Genomic DNA, 12,153 nt, shown 5'->3' on the forward strand with positions numbered 1-12,153 from the left:
CTGCCTGTTTATTGGTGCTTAATGAAAAACAATTTATCTAAATCACCACCGGGGAGGGTTCTCTGTTAAAGCTGTGGAAAGAGGGCTTACATTTCTGTCAGTGACAAATGTGCTGCTGTTTTTCCAATCCAAATTGAATTGACGAGAGAGAACACATCCATTTGTGCCACGAGCCCCGCCACTACCCACAAGTCCACCACACAGGGAGGTGGGTGCTGTACTTTCATCCCCAAGAGAGGGATCAGGACTTACAGGAGCACAATTAAAGCCGCACCACAGTGATGTCAAAGACTTTGAACTCATCACTCTCAAAGTTTACAGCTACCTGTAGGAACTTTTTTTCCATTTTTTTTTCTTAATCCTCTGGTTCACAGAAGAAATTGCAGGTGAAAAATATTATGAAGTCATTTTCTCAGAAAAGCAATGGTCTCTATGGTGGAACTGTATATCGGCCTCTGGAGTGCTCTCTGATGCTCCACTCCTTTAAGCTTCATTCAGTGGTCAGTCAGTGTAACTGCAAGTAAAATTTCTCTGACTCCAGGATTACCACTAAACAGCCACACTTGTGGATCCCTGCTGGCAAATCCTGTCAATCCTTTTATTCCAAAAGCACCCTACATCCAGGTAAAAGTACAATTACATCTAAGAAATAAAAAAAACAAAATATTTATTCACAGGCCCCCCCCCAAAAAAAGTTAATACTATTCAATGTTGAATCCTCAGGCGCGTGCAGTTCACTGTCTATAATTTTCTGAAAAAAAAAAACAACAACCATATTTATTTATTTATTATTTTTTGGTTTGTTTGTTTGTTTGTTTTTCATGTCCTAAAATGATTAAAACACTTAAGGAAAAAGGTCTTAACCCAGGCATTTATTATTTATGCATGAGAGGTTTAAATTCCAATGGCCATAGCTTCTTTATCATAAGGCTAGGTCAGCAACAAGCTAACAAAGCTACAAGATGCTGCTTTGAGATCTTCATATTAGGAAAGACAATTTATCCCCAATTTACCAAATGAGTGAATTATAATGCATGGTATCACATAATTTTCTTGTGTTTTTTTTTAATTTATCTTTTTTTTTTTCTTAATCTGACTATGGGATTTTTTTTACTCCAATTGGTCAAAAACAATAATTACAATTGTAAAATTGTAATATTCAACAACAGAAGGGGCATTATGTCAAAAACGATGCCTGTTAAGGTTAATGTAGAATGGTCATGAGAGGAGGAAGTTAATTAGCAGTTAGTGTAAGAATCTAATGTATTCAAACCACCTTTGATAGAGAAAAGCAGAGTAAACCTTCATTCTAATCTGGAGTGTATTTGTCTAAGAGATGACATGGGAACAGTGACAGGGAAAAGGAAGAGAAAGTTCCTCCTCAACATCTCTGGGTCAGCATTGCTTCTCAGAGGATATCAAAATATAAATAATTGGGCAATCAAAATAAAATAGATAAATTCAATCTGGTGACCTCAAGGCTTCAACAGTCTTTGATCTTACATAAATCATTTGACTTCTCTGCTTCTAAGTAAAATTTTATGAAGCCTTATGTCCCCAACTTTGCCATGAAAAACATTTAAACAAACTGAGATGCTGATTCAAAGAGGAGGAAGAGAGAGTTTGAACTGACCCCCAAAATGCAACCCTCAGCTTTGACCTGTGCCATGTAAATAAAAAGAAAATGATTTAATTGAAAATCTGAATGTTTCTAAACAGCTTTGAAGATTTATAAGTCAACATTAAAGAAGCTGAAACTCGAAAACCTGTTTTATTTAGTTTTTATTTATCCAACAGAGGTCAAAGTGACCTGCAACATCATATCTGTGTACAAACTCTTCACAGACATTTCACTACACACCGAAGTGCCCCTATACTCTGGTCACCTCGAAACAGAAATGGGTCAAGTTGACCCATAAAATAGCAGGAAATTTAACTTTTATCAGCTGATATAAAACATGTTGCCATGGAAGCATCAAGAACCCACAATGGGCAGAACCATTTACTTTTAGGTATTTCTGAAAAATGAAAAGTTTGAAACCAGTAAATCCCTCTTTTTTTTTTTTTTTTTTTTCAAAACTTGATGACTGTCTTAAGTCAGCAGGTAGATAACAAGACGGACAATACAGTGGTCTTTGCCATTCACCTTACAAAGAGTATCCAATTGTTCAATGGTGCAAAGTCTCCAAAAAGTATAGTACCATGTTTTCCGCACTACAAGGCGCGTCGGAGTATAGGGCGCACCTGCAATGACTGGCCTATTTGAAAACTGTTTTTCATATATAGGGCGCACCACATTATAAGGCGCATAGAATAGAAGCTATAGTAGTGGCTGGGGTTGCGTTATGCATCCACTAGATAGAGCTGCGCTAAAGGGAATGTCAACAAAACAGTCAGATAAGTTAGTCAAACTCGGGCTACATCCACACAAAGCCGCACATTTTCCTATCCAACTATTTTCTGTGCTGTTTTCAAAAAAAGTGCGCCGTAAAGACAAAGCCATTTCTGCCGTCCACAAAAGCCGTTTTAAGAGATCAGTTCAAATGCCAGACCTTTGGGGGCGCTGTATTGCTCTAACAATAAACAAGAGAAGAAGCCCGGGCCAGCCTGTGAGTTAACGTTAGCAGTTAGCAGAATTCCTCTTTACCGGGTCTTACCGCTGTTACTCCAGCGGCGCCCCCTAACTATGGTAGCCATGATTAATCAATATCGATCCATATATAAGGCGCACTGTTGGCTTTTGAGAAACTGAAGGCTTTTAATCGGCCTTATAGTGCGGAAAATACGGTAACAACTGGAACATATGTGATAATAAATGCTTAAACATGAACCTTACTAGCAAATGTTTATTGATAAATATTTCCATATTTTTTTCTTTTTAGTAGCCATTTTTTGTGCAACTGACTTGTAAAAGTTATTGATCATTTAAAACAAACAAACAAAAAAACAGTTCGTCTGGTAATCATAGATAAGACAGTTACTGTACTGTACAATTTGGACTTTAATAATGATGAAGTTTCTGCAGTCCTCTACTGATTTTTGTGTATTAATAAAAGAAAAAAACACTCTTGGAATTGTAGCAAAAACCCTTCATTGGCTTTTTTTGTCGAATGGACAGGTCTTTGTTTTTCGGGATCTGAAAAAGTGAAACATTTAATAAAGGAAACATGTATTCACTAGTCTTTCCCAAAGCGTTCACTCTTCAAACACATTACACACCTATTCAAACACTCGCTCCTCGGTTGAGGAGAAATTTCCTGTGACCATTTTATCTGCTTCAACAAAGACTCTAAATGTCATTAGCAGGAAGAAATATGCAATGTGGAAATTCCTCTTCTTATTGAATTTCTTAATAACTGTGATAGCTCTGTTGGAAATATTCCAAGCATGAAATTAGGGGCCTGTACCACTGTGGCACTGTTAGATTTGAAATTACTATTCTCCCTGCGAGGAGACATGCTAAGAAGTCACATGCTACGGAGGCTAGCTGATAAAGAAAACAACATACACAGACTCACACATGGCTGCACAAGCTTGTGTTTTTAAAGGACTTAATTGTAACGAGACTCAAAGCTCCATCACTGTCGTGTTTGTATTAAACAAATGCTTTCAGGGTGTGTAAGCCAACCTGTGAGCTTCATAGTTCTCTACTTTATTTTTCAGTGGTTCCATTTTTTCTGTCTTTTTTATTCTTGTCGCTGTGAAAGACCTTGATCTTATTTTTGGAGAGACATGATGAAAACTCGAAGTCTTCACCTCACAGCGTGCAGGAAGAGCCACAGAGCCATGGTAACAGAGTCACACTCATGAAATGAAGCTGAAATGTAGAGGAGGCGTTTGCCAGGCAGATGTCTGACGTGAGCCAAAAGGCCAGGCCGTATTCTGCTGACACTGCTCCTGCCTCTAACGTCCCTCTCCCACTTCTCTCATCTCCCTATCTTTACTCCAACTTGCCCTTCAAATCCTTCCCTCCCTCATCTTCAAACACCCCTCCCTCCTGTGCTCCCTCCCCCCTCCTCTCTTCTCTCGGCTCTCGCAGATTATGGTGTTGACGGATCCTGAGTTTGAGAGCAGCGTGCTCATCAGCTCTGATGAAGGGGCCAGTTTCCAGAAGTACCGCCTCACGTTCTTTGTGCTCAGTCTTTTATTCCACCCCACCGAGGAGGACTGGGCCTTGGCCTACAGTCACGACCAGAAGGTGAGACTGTGCCTGATGTCATCCCTCTTATTACTCTGCCTCATCATCATCACAATGAGCTGAATGTCACGTATTACGAGACATTTATTGCTTTGTATCTCCCCCAGTACAAGGGCTTATTAAATGGTGTAATTTGGTACAATAAGGAGGAAAGTGTCCTAATATTTGAGCTCAGTGAATGTCTGAATTCATTCACGGCTTATATCAATTGATATGTAATTTTTGAAGTTATAAGTTAAAAAAAAAGCTCCAGAGCCCGATGATTAAAATGAAAACCACATACTGAAGAAGATAAAAGATGTGATGAATAAGGGTGTCACCTAATAAAGCATCACCTATGGACCCCTGATATTTTGTAGCACATTTTAAAAGATGTTTCTGTTTTTTTAATCCTGCAGCTACAGACCATATCTATAATCTGAAAAAATAAAATTCCAGGCACAAATTGCAGGAGACACATGGGTGCAATGAAAATAGTCATCTAGTTTGAATAAGCATTTTAGTAATGAACAGATTTTTTTTTTTTTTTGGTTTGTTTTGAAATTCTAGATGCTGTGTTGGACATAATCTAACAGAGGCTTAGGTGGTATTTTGGTGTTTGTTCAGCTGGATTATTTCACTGCACAGCTCAGGGACCTGTTGGTAGAAAGAGCAAACCAAAGCCTAACAGATGTTCAGGTGTTGAGGAGTGATTGCATGTGTGTTGTGCATGCTACAAGCAGTAACGAACAATGTAAATGTGCTTTCAAATGAGTCATTCTTTATAACTAGCCTGCTAGCTCAGATGCAGGATCGACAGACTTGATTCGCTCATGTCGGTTCCAGTTCTGTCTCAAGAGACAACACTGCCAATGAGAACATCGCAGATACTTTCACGTTGTTTTCCCGTGATACTGAGTTTTGTCAATGATACTGTGTTTCAAGTGCAGCATTCATTAGGGTCTGTGGGCGTGTAGGAGCTGCCACTGAGAGCTTTGTGTTTATAAAAAGTCCCTTTAAAAATTATTTTCAGTTTACCACTTTGCCAGGGACATGACCAATGCAATTTGAGTAATTATTAAATCCAGTTCAGTTTATTTTATTAAATTTTCGACCCACAGTTTGTTCTGTTAATTAGATCATCATCCTCTGCCTTCTAACACATGTTAACTTTAGCAGATAAACACTTCTTTGTAGAATCAAAGGCTGTTCTCTTAATGGCAAAAATTCACGAGATGCTTCTGTGGTCTGGCTCTGCTCGTCACAACACTCCGTGTGTTTACATGAACCCAGCAGTCCAACTAAGGTCATAGCTCAATCACAGAGTTACAGTTGGGGGTCTAGTCTTGTCTGTGTCTACATGCAAAAATTAAATCAGACTCCTTTTTTGATAATTAAAGCTGCATGAATGCATATTAAACTAGTTTTGGTTTAGAGGGAAAAACATTCTTACCACAACACTCTTTTTGTTTTTATGAATGTATGTGCCATGGTGTTTGTTGTGTTTTAACCATGGATTGTATGAGTGCAGAGTCTCTATCATGGTCATCTGCTTCCTCTTCTGGCAATGCAGAAGTGTACCATGATCTGTCGAGTCCTGCTGAATCCAACTGTTGTGTGATAGCAATCATATTATCTAGATGTGTCAATCGAGTTGAGTTATGCTGTTTATATGCATTTCAATAGTCTGACTAAGCTCATAGTCCAATTTCATAATCTATCTGATGAGATAGGTTTCTGTTCAAGTCAATGTGTCATCTCCGGATCTGTTCCGTTGTGGTCTGGCTGTGTCCCTGCCCCAGCAGGTCAAAACAGATACTCAACCGTTATATTTACCAGATAGGGCCAATAGATGTGGAACAGGAAGTCATGCACAGAAACTAGCTAAAAACACCCAGTGTCTTTCAAATCCAGGTCCTATTTAACTTGACTACACAAACTGACAAAATGAGCGCAGCAATGGCCAGGAGTCAATAGGTTTGAGGTTTACAGCCCAACATGAATGGAAGGATCATTAATGGAGTGAGAAGAGCAGGAACTCCTTGGTTTCATGGGTCCAGCTGTCTGGCAGTCAAGCAGAACCGGACCAGGGATGCATTTGGTGTATACCCTGTGTAACCCTAACCCCAAACCCCAAACCTTACCCTAACTGTTTATTGAAACCCCACACAAAGTTATTGTAAAAGAAAAAGGTAATTTGTTTGGATAAAAGAGTCATCTTCCCTAACACAGGCTCAGATTTGGCTGAAATCATTCAAAAGACGTGTTTTGATGGTAATGGATTCCCCTCACTCTCAGGACTCTTTGAAGCAATGCATCCTAAACATATCTGGGAAACTCATGGGTAATTTACAAACTTTGTGCTGTCTCTGTGCCGTTTACAGAGAGTGTCCTGGCAGTAGCTTAACTTTGTTAAAGCCAATCTTAGTGATCTCCCTTAAAACTGAACCCACAGACACCGAGCAGTGAGAGTGGCTATGTTGCTCTGATGGAAAAGCATCATCAGAGCTATTACAGTAAGAGTAAAGGTAGCAGTAATGTGTCCATCCTCCCTGACTCCTGTTTTCAGAGCACTGACTCAGTTATTCTCTGAAAACACTGTTTGAGCGAGAGTTTGTTTCAGATATCAGAGATTATACTTCACTGGCCGACAGTAACATCAATGTCCTGAAATGATTCTCAAACTCCCATTTTCCTTACCTTTCTTCATCATGGTGTCACCTTCACTCAGCTTTGTCACGCAGCATGGAGCTCAGCACACCATCTTCACACAGTGCAGAGAGATTGTACCCAGCTAGTCTTCCATTAAGGTCAATGACTCTGACCTGAGAGCCACAGCCATCACCCTGCAGGGAGGGCAGGGTGCAGGAGGGTGATGATTGGTGAACAGTGGTGGATATATCAGAACTGTCAACGACACAGTGTTGGAAAGGTTGTTACCTCATGAGCCAAAGTCAGGCGTGTACTCGACAGAAGTCTGTTATTACAATAGTTTATTCTGTTCACATATTATATTGAAAAGTGTCTGCTCTTAGCTGAACATTGAACACCTCAAGTCTCACCAACACAGTCCAGCTGCAGACCTCCACTCTCAGCCGACTCTCTTGGAGGCTCCACTCCTCCAACTTCAGAAGGAAGTGACGTCAGGATATGAAGTAAAATTTCAAAATAAAAGTTGCCTTTAAAGTTGCGTTGGGGAGACACATCCAATTTGTCTGCGAGTTGTTTCCCTGAGTTAACCTGATTCCTCGATAGTGTTACATTAGGAAAAGGAAATAAATACAATGTGTGTCTTCAATAACACAACATGAATTGGTGGGCACCCCTGTTTGGTGCGATGATGTCATTTTTATTTCCTCATTTGTTGTATGCCCCAGCTATCTTAGCTCAGCAGATGGATGACAGTTCCCCGGGAAAACTCTGATTCAGGATTTTCTGCTTAAAGTTTGACTGAAGAACTGAACACACAGAAAAAATGATCATGACACTCTCACACCAGCACATGTTACACATCTCCTAATATAAAAAAAGCAATATGGAAAAAATAACGCTAGCTTGATGCTAATGTATATGTGGAATTGCATTTGTATGCTAGCAGTTAGCATACATTGATATGACTTCAGTTTTAAACCAGAATTTTGGCTTTCATCATAGAAACATATCACAGTTAGTCTCGTTACTCAAAACTCTAAATGTCCAAATACTAACAGACAAATGTTTTTCAACAGGTAAATAATAAAATAAAACCTACATGCAGGCTATAGCTGAAATAATTGCTAGTACCACTGCAAGACACTAGATGGCCTACTTCAGTCAATAGCGTATAACAAAACAATAAATCGATGTCAGGTGGCATTCAATGTTTTGCTTAGCTTTATTTAGTTTTGTCTAGAGATACCCAGATCCATTGTCTAATTTGGCATTTATTTAAATGTAAACTCTTTATGAGCTCAATAAAATGACTTCTTTTCTTTAACTTCACCTTCTGACGACACTTCCCTCTGACAGTGGAGGGGGTCTCAGATTTGAGCCTCCAATAGAGTTGGCTGAGACTGGAGGTCTGCAGCTGGACCCCTTTCAACAATGTAAGGTCCCCATCAGCTCTGTAGTGTAGTGTGTTAAGCAGCTCATCACTCCCTTTATTAGGCTATATTTATGATAAATGATGCTGAACCTCATCATTAAAACAGCTCATTCAACAAAAACAAAACACCCCATACTATACCTAAATTTTTTAAGAAATTAAGAAGATAAATATTAAAGGTTCTTTTTTTTTTTTTTTTTTGCAAAGTTACCATTGACAACTTATAAGATCCACCCCAAGTTTAATCAAATAGATAACAAAGCAGCCTTTAGAGTAGATGTTTCCAACTTGCAACACCTGTTTACGAATAACAGGTTAAAAGAGAAAAAGAAAAGTTCACTGGGTGAATGAAAAAAAAAAGAAGAAAAAAAGAAAATGAATGAATAAAAATAAACATCAGCAAGAAAAAAGCTGCAGGAACTCAGGCTTGAGTGCTGGATTTTTGTGTAATTTCCAATAAGCTACAAGTGTGAAGGTAACAAGTCCTGAGTTCCAGGATTTTACTCCTTTCAGAGTTAAGTCATCTGAGCCAAGGATGTTTAATGAATGAAACTAAACAATCACCACTCAAAGCTCCCCAGGTGGATCTGCAGCAGCTCTTTGTGTGTTTGTGGAAAAGCTGAGGAGCAAGTCAACTTCAGAAACACAACCTTTACAAAAAGAAAATCAGTTAAATGACTAAAACTTTGAGTCATGTTTACACTTGAGGCACAGCAATGATGAGGTCTTGTTTGTTTGGTGTGCAGGGTTTCACAAGCCTGATTGTAGTGGCACTTTATGGAGAGAGTTACTGATTGGTTGAGCTGAGGTGACATCCACACAAACACAAAAATAAATTCTCCTCACTCTTTTTTTTCCTATTAAAAAATGCAATCCTGTTCACACCAGATGAAATCTTAAATATGTTTTTAGTGGTGCAGCAGATGCACAATGTGTTGAAAGGCAGTCAGCAGATTCAGCAGCACAAATACAACATGCTATTCTGCCATTGTTACTGTTGCCGTGGTCCGGTTTGTGCATGGCAAGTCAGGTCCCCACAATGAAAGCAAAACAGGCATGTGCAAAGCAGAACTTGAGGTCAGTGTTTACGGTGCAAACTATTTACACAGCAATGCAACAATACCTTTGCATCTCATCCCAAAACAGTCGCCCCAAAAGGCCCCGCCTCTTTACCTAAAACAAAGTTAGGTTGAGTTTAGCACTTATAGTATGGCTGCTGCCTACAGGCTTGAAAACTGTTTCACAAACAGATGGATGATGTCATAGAGACTATACCCACATATTATACAGTCTATGGTCTCAACTCAGACGAACTATTCCCACTGAATGTTAAATTAGGACCTGTAGTCTTGGTGAACAACGTAAGACATAAATAAAAGATTATAAACACAGTCCACGTGAGAATGACTAAATATGAAATATGATGTAAGGGCTGAGTGACAAATACTCGATTATTATCATTGTAGGTGGTTGTAGAATTTGGTGCCTAAGCACATCAAAGTACGTTTTTGTAACAGGAGAAATGCAACATACAAAAACTAAGACAAAACCTTTTTCTTGATGCAGCCTTGATGGTCAAAAATAAGTGAACAGCTTCTTTAAAGGGAAGCTGATTACATGGTACAAATGCTTGGAGATTATAGTGTTTTATCTTCAGTAGGGGTTGGTACTACACTTGAAACGATACGGTGCCCAACCCCGGTACCTGTCAATCTGTATCTGTACTCAGCGGTACCAATTTCCGGTACTTTTGTATGTGTTTATATGGTAATGAATATAAGTTTGTTCAATGATACAATCTTAAACTTTTTAATTTTAACAGTTTCTTTTTCAGTTTATAAACTTGGAATGCTAAGTTAATTTCTAGCATGGAAAATCGCCTACACGTCCATTCCCTCAAACAATCACAAAGATGTGTTTAGGTACCAAAACTTGGTACTCTCAAATTTTATGCGAAGCTGTTCTTGGTACTACAGATATAATTCAGCTTATACTCATAAAAGTACCTTTAATACCCATCCCTAATCTTTGCCGCATTTCCACCAAGCAGACCACTTCTGTTCTTCTCAGTATGGCGCGCATTTTGTGGTGTTTTGACTGACTTATCCTCGGACAGATCCCCAAATAACCGAGAGGAGCCGTCCCACTGTTTGGAACCCCTTCATAGGGGTGCCAGACTGAACAGATCTGCTCTCAGAAGGTGGAGCTACAACACTGCAGACCGTTGATTGGTCAAAAGACTCGTCACTTACCCCACGACAGGGGCTGCATTTCTCCTGGCGGCACACAGTCTTCTCACAGAGAGGACGAAAATGCTGCATGTCTTCCATCTATGCACTTTGTTTACTGTGTCGCAATTTTCTTCTTCGTTGGATTTATTAGCGTGGTAAACTGTGTTGTGCTGTTACGGCGTCACGCTATTGTTTAACAGCTGTGGCTTTCAGCATCCAGCTTACATGCCACCTACCACGAGAGGGCACAGTTTGCTGTGGATAAACAAACAGGATCAGGCTTAACTGGACCAAACCGTACTGAACTGAACTGGACTGCTTAGTGGAAACACGGCTTTAAGTATAGTTTAACCCTAATCCATGAACATGACTTCTTATAATGCACAAACATACAGACCTTCATTGAAATTAGAACACAGTTCACCCTTAAGTGTGATCTTTATTAATTTAAACCATTAGTTTTTGTGCCTGTAGACCACTATGCAGTCGGAAGAGTGCAAATGAAAACAAACCTTAACAAAGATTGCTCTCCCAGCATGCAATTTTTAATTAAAGCAACTGATAACAGGTTTCAAAAACATGCAGATCATGTTTAACGGTCAAAAAGGCCATCCTCAATGGGTGTTGTGTCAGATTTAATTGGATATGTGTCCTGAACAGTGAATGTCATAAAAACTGTTGATTGGATTGTTCAAGAGTAGCTTTATGAAACACTTTCCTGCTCTCATATCTACTTCTAAATCACAGTTTCACACATTAACCGCTCAAACTCAGAGGGCATAACAAGTCAGAAAGATTTTAACTTTAATTTGAGCTCCAGCATTAAAAAAGTCAGCATGAAAATTCATCTGCTGCTATTTTAGACCTCAGAAGTGACTACCAAGGTGAGCACAGTAGCCAGGTTCAAGAAGTTTAAATCCCTGTGAAGTCTGGGTGGGAGTAAAGTTGAAAGCGAGGTGCTGTGAGCCTTCAGCCAAGGTTCTGGGCAAAACCTAAAATTATTCTGATGGATTGCGAGGAGTAAAAACTAGTCATCAGTCACAGCTTTTACATAACTTCAAAACACTCTTTCCTTATGTTAATTAAAAACAGCCCTCAGCAGCTTACATTATCCTTAAAAATTACAGCGTATACAAAATATGAGGTTTGCTTGGCTGGCCCATAAAATAGACTCCTACGATCAATGAGGGTAAGAGCTATTGATCTCTCTGATTAAATACACCTCAGTCATGAAGGTGGGCTATACATCAAGCAGCGGAGTAGAGAGTTCAAGAAGGCGGAGGCGGCTGAGGCAGCTGAGACTTGGATTTGGCACATCAACATCAAAAAGGCAGCTCAGGTCAGTGTGTGAAGTGGAGATTACTGGTATTATGAGGGTGTGAGTAATGAGGCTATAGTGTGAACAATCATGACGTCTCGTCAAAAGGCTCAGGTGTGATTACCATCAGAGACCGATGTGTTTTCAACCTCTCCTGATTGTGTCACCTAAACACAGCAGCCGTCTCCTCTCAGCTGTTACTGCAGATAAAGAATGTTCTCCATCTAGTTAGTTTAAAAAGGTTTACACTGATATTATTAGATGCTTAATTCAGCCTGATTTCCCCTGCAGCACAGACGCCTCATCTCTCTACGGTTCAGCCTGCAGCAAGAAGCTTTAATAT

General features: G+C 39.5%; 1 protein-coding gene across 1 annotated transcript in view; it reads left to right on the top strand.

Annotated features, from left to right (window-relative positions):
• sorcs3a (sortilin related VPS10 domain containing receptor 3a) overlaps window positions 1-12,153 on the top strand; it is a 402,752-nt gene that overhangs the window by 220,090 nt on the left and 170,509 nt on the right. Inside the window, exon 4 of the mRNA XM_074686947.1 lies at window positions 4,040-4,198. Within this exon, the coding sequence (XP_074543048.1) occupies window positions 4,040-4,198 (159 nt within the window). The remainder of the gene's footprint in view (window positions 1-4,039; window positions 4,199-12,153) is intronic.

Source organism: Halichoeres trimaculatus, unplaced genomic scaffold, assembly GCF_033239565.1.
Source record: "Halichoeres trimaculatus isolate MK-OKI-2021-1 unplaced genomic scaffold, fHalTri1.1 fHalTri1_scaffold_2, whole genome shotgun sequence".
Taxonomy (NCBI): Eukaryota; Metazoa; Chordata; class Actinopteri; order Labriformes; family Labridae; genus Halichoeres; species Halichoeres trimaculatus.